This window comes from Myotis brandtii, unplaced genomic scaffold (assembly GCF_000412655.1).
Source record: "Myotis brandtii unplaced genomic scaffold, ASM41265v1 scaffold61, whole genome shotgun sequence".
In the NCBI taxonomy this organism is placed as follows: Eukaryota; Metazoa; Chordata; class Mammalia; order Chiroptera; family Vespertilionidae; genus Myotis; species Myotis brandtii.
The window spans coordinates 1,149,202-1,156,324 of NW_005370318.1; the positions used below are offsets into that span (position 1 = coordinate 1,149,202).

Genomic DNA, 7,123 nt, shown 5'->3' on the forward strand with positions numbered 1-7,123 from the left:
CATTGGCAAATATGTTCTCCCATGCAGTGGGCTTTCTTGTTGTTTTGTTGATGGTTTCTTTTGCTGTGCAAAAGCTTTTTATTTTGATGTAGTCCCATTTGTTTATTTTCTCCTTAGTCTCCATTGCCCTAGGAGCTGTGTCTGTAAAGATATTGCTATGACATATGTCTGCTATTTCACTGCCTATGGAGTCTTGTAGGATTTTTATGGTTTCTCATGTTACATTTAAGTCCTCTAGGCATTTTGAGTTTGTTTTTGTGTATGGTGTAAGTTGGTGATCTAGTTTCATTTTTTTTGCATGTATCTGATCAAATTTCCTAGCACCATTTATTGAAGAGACTGTCTTGACTCCATTGTATGCTCTTGCCTCCTTTGTCAAATATTAATTGAGCATATGGCTTGGGTAGATTTCTGGGTTCTCTGTTTTGTTCCATTGGTCTATATGTCCATTCTTGTGCCAGTACCAGGCAGTTTTGAGAACCATGGCTTGGTAATATAGTTTGATATCTGGTATTGTGATCCCTCCAACTTTGTTCTTCTTTCTCAGGATTGCTGTGGCTATTTGGGGTCTTTTTTTATTCCAGGTGAATTTTTGGAGTTTGTTCTAGATCTTTGAAATATGCCGTTGATATTTTAATAGGGATTGCATTGAATCTGTAGATTGCTTTGGGCAGTATGGACATTTTAATGATGTTGATTCTACCAATCCATGAACATGGTATATTCTTCCATTTGTTTATGTCTTCCTCTATCTCTTTTTTCAATGTCCTATAGTTTTCTGAGTACAGGTCTTTTACGTCCTTAGTTAAGTTTATTCCTAGGTATTTTAATTTTTTTGGTGCAATGGTAAATGGGATTGTTTTTTTCATTTCTCTTTCTGTGAGTTCATTATTGGTGTATAAAAAGGCCATAGATTTCTGGGTGTTAGTTTTGTATCCTGCTACATTGCCGAATTCATTTATTAGGTCTAGTAGTTTTTTGATGGAGTCTTTGGGGTTTTCTATGTATAGTATGTCATCTGCAAATAAGGACAGTTTTACTTCTTTTCCAATTTGGATGCCTTTTATTTCTTCTTCTTGTCTGATTGCTGTGGCTAGCACTTCCAGTACTATGTCGAATAGGAGTGGTGGAAGTGGGCATCCCTGTCTTGTTCCTGTTCTTAGGGGAAATGAGTTTAGTTTTTGCTCATTGCTTATGATGTTGGCTGTAGGTTTGTCATATAAGGCTTTTATTATGTTGAGGTATGATCCCTCTATTTCCACTTTGCTGAAGTTTTTATCAAGAAAGGGTGTTGGATTTTGTCAAATGCTTTTTCTGCATTGATTGATAAGGTTATGTGATTTTTATCTTTCAATTTGTTTTATGTGATGTATCACATTTATTTTTTTATTTTTTTATTAGTTAAGGAGTATCACATTTATTGATTTGCGGATATTGTACCATCCTTGCATCCCCGGAATAAATCCCAGTTGGTCATGGTGTATGATCTTTCTATAGTAATGCTGAATCTTATTTGCTAGAATTTTTGTTGAGGACATTAGCTTCCTTTTTTATCATCTGATTCTGACTTGAGTGAATGAAAACTTTCAACTCCTCAGCCACAGGCCAGCTATACTTTTATTTGTCCATAAGGTGGTGCTGTTCTCCAGCATAACAGCAGTCAAAATTTTAAAGGCGTGAAGCACCCCAAAACTTACTTCAAATACTTATTAATTAATTGATTGATTGATTTTAGAGAGGAAAGGAAAGGAAGAGAAACATCCATCTGCTGCCTCCTGCACAGACCCTACTGGGGATTGAGCCCTCAACGCAGGCATGTGCCCTAACCAAGAATCGAACCGGCAACCTTTTGGTGCATGGGATAGCGCTCACCCAATTGAGCCACACCAGCCAGGGCTCAAAGACCTTTTTATCATTAAACCAAGTAATATTTAAATTGCCTCTAACTTTAGGGTACACTCAATTAGAACACTTCTAGTGACATTACCTACCAGGTTATTATGAGGTTCAAATTAGAAAAAATTTTGTAGGCATTAACAATCCTATACAAATGTTGTTCTAATCATGAGACAGATGTCTCAGAGATAGATTAGTAACAACCTATCTACTCTTTTTTTTTTTCAATTAAAGTTGACATACAATATTATATTAATTTCTTGTGTGCAACATAGTGATTAAACATTTATGTAACTTACAAAGTGATCGCCCCAATAAGTCTAATACCCATCTGATACCATATATAGTTATTACAGTATTATCGACTATGTTTCTCTGCTGTATTTTACATGACTATTTTTATAACTGGCAATTTGTGCTTCTTAATCTTAGCCTTCACAAACTTTTTTACCCATCCCCCCTATCTCCCTCCATCTGGCAACCATCTATTCTCTGTATTGATGAGTTTATTTCTGTTTTGTTTGTTCTTTTTTTTGTTTTTTAGATTCCACATATAAGTAAAATCATTCACTTAACATAATAACCTCTAGGTCCATCCATGTTGTCGCATATGGCACAATTTCATTCATTTTTATGGCTAAGTTATATATGCCATTATATATGTGTATCACATCTTTATCCATTTGTCTGTCTATGGGCACTTAGCAACCTATTTACTCTTCATTGCATCAATTTCTCTGGTGGATATCTATTTATATTGCAGTTATTGAAAGGGAAAATGGTATTTTGCTCACAAATATTACAGTGTCCCCATTCTGTTTTTTCCCTACACACACACACACACACACACACATATTCTCTCTCTCTCTCTCTCTCTCTCTCTCTCTCTCTCTCTCGCTGGTTGAAAATAAATATCCAGAGTTCCAAGCTCTTTGCTGATGCTATGTATCATTAATCATTGCCCATCTCTATATTGTGAGAATTGGTTATGTTCTCATGCTTCATGTAAGTAAACCTGTTCAGATGAGGTTGAAGAAAGACCCATCTAGTATTAAACTTACAGAAAATTACAACTCTTGTATACCTTTTTTTAAAAATAAAATTTGCATTTATTCTGATGATTTCCTTTTTATAACATGACTGTCATTTTCAGGGGAAGGTGCTATCAACCTGGCTTTGGCTCAGAACCGAAGCCAAGATGTGAGAATGAATGGACCCATGGGAGCTGGAAATTCAGTTAGGATGGAGCCAGGATTTCCTATGGCAAGTGGTCCAGGTAAGATCTCTCACTCAATTGTATGACATTTTACTAGTTGCCCTTTTTTTTGCTTTATTTGCTAATGTATGATCATTTGGGTCCTACAAGATAGGCAGGGTTTCCTGACACATCTCTGTTTATTAGTTCAGGAAATAAAGACATGAAATCACTCTTAGGAGGCCATCTAGATTCACAGAGCGTGAAACACATAGGTTTTACAATCTTTGGGGCTCAAGCTTAAACGAAGATGAGCACTGAGCAATGCAGCAAACATTGATTAAGTTCTTGAATGATAGCACCTATGCTAACTGTTGAAAATAGAAATGAATAAAATATATCCTACCCTCAGGATGTTTATAGCATAATGGAGAATGTAGTTTTCTAACTCTCTAACTTTCTAAGGCTGAGAATCTGTGAGCTAAGAGTACTTGCATGCTTATGTGGAATCTGTAAAAGTATGTAGGAGAATATGTGTTTTTATATATTTAGAGCTTGAGAGAGTTATAAATTATTTGCTACCTTTTCAAGAAACCTGAAATTTCTTCTTTGGAGATTGAATTCAACATTCTGTGAATCACAGAATATTACAATTGAGTTGGCTCTCTCATGTAAGCTGAGGAAGCTGTGGAGCTCATGAAAGGAAGCAGTTTGCCCAGGGTCAAGTAGCAGTAGGCTTAATATCTCAGATCTAACTCCCAGTTTAGTGTTCTTTTCACTACATTCATGGCTTTCATACTTTTTCTGCTGCAGGACCCTTTATTCAAATAAACGAGAAAGGCACAGCTTCTGTTGTTAAAGCAGAGTAAGCACCTGAAACTATACCAAATCATTCACCTCCCCACCTAGCACAGCAGCTCTTGAAGAAATGCAGGAGAATGGAGAAGCTCAATTTATAAAGCCATTGTTTTGAACAGTAGCTGAAAACTTGGCCTTATAGAATTGGAAGTAGGTTTTTATCCTGACACTGCCATTTAGTGGTTACCTTAAGCTAGTTATTGCATCTCTCCAAGCAACAGTTTCTTCACCTATAAAATGAGATAATAATGCCTGTAATCTATTGAGCTCATGCTTGAAGGAAGATGAGCCATGTGGCAAACATTTCTGCGTGCCTATTATATGTCAGGATCTGTACTGTTGGACTGTTGTGGGGTACCATATAGTAGATGGAAAATACCCAGCCTGTTACCTATAGTTGGAAGTCAGTAGATGTAATTCTCCATAGAAATCTGAGCATTTGGTTTTAAGGCAGCTTAATGAGAGATTATAGGTGGCACTGTTGCCACTAGTGAAGAATCAGGGTCAGAAGAAGAGTGGGAAGAACCTAACCAAGTTGCATGTAGTTAGTAAAAGAATGAATAGAAATAGGATGAGATTCAACCTGGGTTCTAGTCTTGATTTCTGGCCAAATGACTTAATATTTACTGGCTGTACTTTCCTGTAAACATATTTATTTATGTCCTATAAGCAATGCTATATAGATCACTTCCAGCCTTAAAATGTTAGGACCCTTTAAACCGATGTCATCACCCAAATTGCAAGCTCTCCTAGTATCTAGCAAATAGCTCTCCTAATATCTGGCTAGTATCTGGCAAATAGCAGGCATATTTATTAAGCATCTCTGAGAAGTGAGTCTTAATTATAGTAACATATGTAGTTTATTGTCAACATAAGAAACTTAGAAGCTTTAGGTTGAAATTAGTTTAGATTTAGTGAAGGCCATTGATTGTGATATAATATGAAGTTTCAGAAATAATGAATTAGTAATGATCTGTAGTCACAATAACATTTTAACCCCTAATCTTTCTTTACTGCCAAGCATATTTCAGGCATGTTTTTCTCTGTTGTCCAGGGGTACAATGGATGCAAACAACTTTAATATTAGTTTAAACTAAGCAGAGGAATTTTTCTAGGGAAAGTGACCTTAGACTCTATAAAACAATAATAAATGACTTTAGAATTGTGTATTTACAGTGTATGAGATTGCAAATTTTTCTTAGCACTACTTTCTCTATTGGCAACAGGAAGTTAACTGATAAGCAAAATTCTTTTGTAATTAAAACCATATCGATAGCTTGTTTGGTTTTTTCCCATAGCTTTAGAGAAGCTCAAGATTAGTGAGGATTCCATAGTAGTCATTTCGTCATGGTTTCTCATCCTTGTCACTATTAATGCTTTAGGCTGATAATCCTTTGCTGTGGGGAGCTGTCGTGTGCATTGTGGGATGTATAGCAGCATCTCTGGCCTCAACCATCAGATGCTAGTACAGCGGTTCTCAACCTGTGGGTCACGACCCCTTTGGGGGTTGAACGACCCTTTCACAGGGGTCGCCTAAGACCGTCAGAAAACACGTATATAATTACATATTGTTTTTGTGATTAATCACTGTGCTTTAATTATGTTCAATTTGTAACAATGAAAATACATCCTGCATATCAGATATTTACATTCCGATTCATAACAGTAGCAAAATTACAGTTATGAAGTAGCAATGAAAATAATTTTATGGTTGGGGGTCACCACAACATGAGGAACTGTATTAAAGGGTCGTGGCATTAGGAAGGTTGAGAACCATTGTGCTAGTACAACACGGCACCTTCCCAGTAGTGCCAATGAAAACTGTCTCCAGACATTGCTAAATGTCTCCTGGGGGACAAAATGTTTTTCCCCCCCAAAGTTGTGAACCATGGATTTAGTCCAAATTCTCCCTAGTATTGGAATGTATTTTATAGTATCTCTACTGAGCATGTAGTCAGCATGTGCTTAAACATTTCTGAGTGTAGGAGGCTGATTATAGACTAAGAAAACCTGCTTCTTATCTCCTAAAAACTGTCTTACTGTCTAATTATCATCTTTGAAAAATGGAATGGGGTTCCTAAGAAACAAATTCAGTTTCAACATTTACCTAACTGCCCTCCTCAACTATAAAACATCTAAAAATGCTAGATAAAAATAGAACATTTAATGCAGAATTGAGCTTATAAAAGAAAGTAAGGAAAATCCCCAGGGCAAAAAAGAAGTCAAAGAAGAAAATTTAAGTAGCAATAAAGAAATGAGAAGACTCTGCAGGGGCCAAGGGATAAAACATGAAGCCTTACTCAGATCTACATAATGAAAGAAGTTAGAATTCAGAATCCCTCATGAAGCGAGAATTTTCAGTGAAATATTGATTCAAAAATTTTTACCCTTTGGCACAGGAAGACAAATGCAAAACTTATCTCTCTTGACCTAGGCTCCTAGTTGGGGGCTAGGGAAATAGTGGTTGTGGAATTGTTTTCTCTACCCTCATGCATGTTGGACATTTAATATACAGGGTAGTGCAAAACTAAGTTTACAGTTGTATTTGAAACATAGAGTTTATTCTTGTATTATTATTTATTGTATTTTCCTTACGAACAACTGTAAACCTACTTTTGCCCCACCTTGTATTGAAATGACCCAGGAACAGCCAAGCTAAGTCAGTAAGTAGTTTTAGACTGGCCTCAACCCAGTAGTAATTGTTGAAGCTCTGGAGAGGCACATTCTCAACCCAAGCCATTGCAGATTCTCATAGTTAAAGCCTGTTATAAATGAGACTTGAGGCCCAGTGCATGAAGTTTGTGTACGGGTAGGGTCCCTAGGCCTGGCTGGCAATCAGGGCCAATCAGGGTCTTCCGGCTGCCAGCTGGGGCCTTCCTTTGTTCTGCACCGCCCCCTGGTGGTCAGTACTCGTCATAGCGAGTGGTCGAACTTGCAGTCGGTGGAACTCCTGAGGGGACTATTTGCATATTAGCCTTTTATTATATAGGATCACTAGAGGCCTGGTGCACGAAATTCATGCACTGGGGGGTGGGGTTCCCTCAGCCCAGCCTGCCCCTCTCACAGTCCAGGAGCCCTCAGTGGATGTCCTACTGACGGCCACAGTCTGGCAGCAGAGGCTCGGAGCAGGCATCCCGTGTGTGTGTGTGTGTGTGTGTGTGTGTGTGTGTGTGT

At 37.5% G+C, this 7,123-nt stretch overlaps 1 protein-coding gene across 6 annotated transcripts in view; it reads left to right on the plus strand.

Moving 5' to 3' along the window:
- NCOA6 (nuclear receptor coactivator 6) overlaps positions 1–7,123 on the plus strand; it is an 89,506-nt gene that overhangs the window by 37,864 nt on the left and 44,519 nt on the right. For all 6 annotated transcript variants that reach the window (XM_014550653.1, XM_005879784.2, XM_005879780.2 and 3 more), the window contains exon 5: positions 3,050–3,172. In XM_014550653.1, coding sequence (XP_014406139.1) covers positions 3,050–3,172 — 123 coding nt within the window. The remainder of the gene's footprint in view (positions 1–3,049; positions 3,173–7,123) is intronic.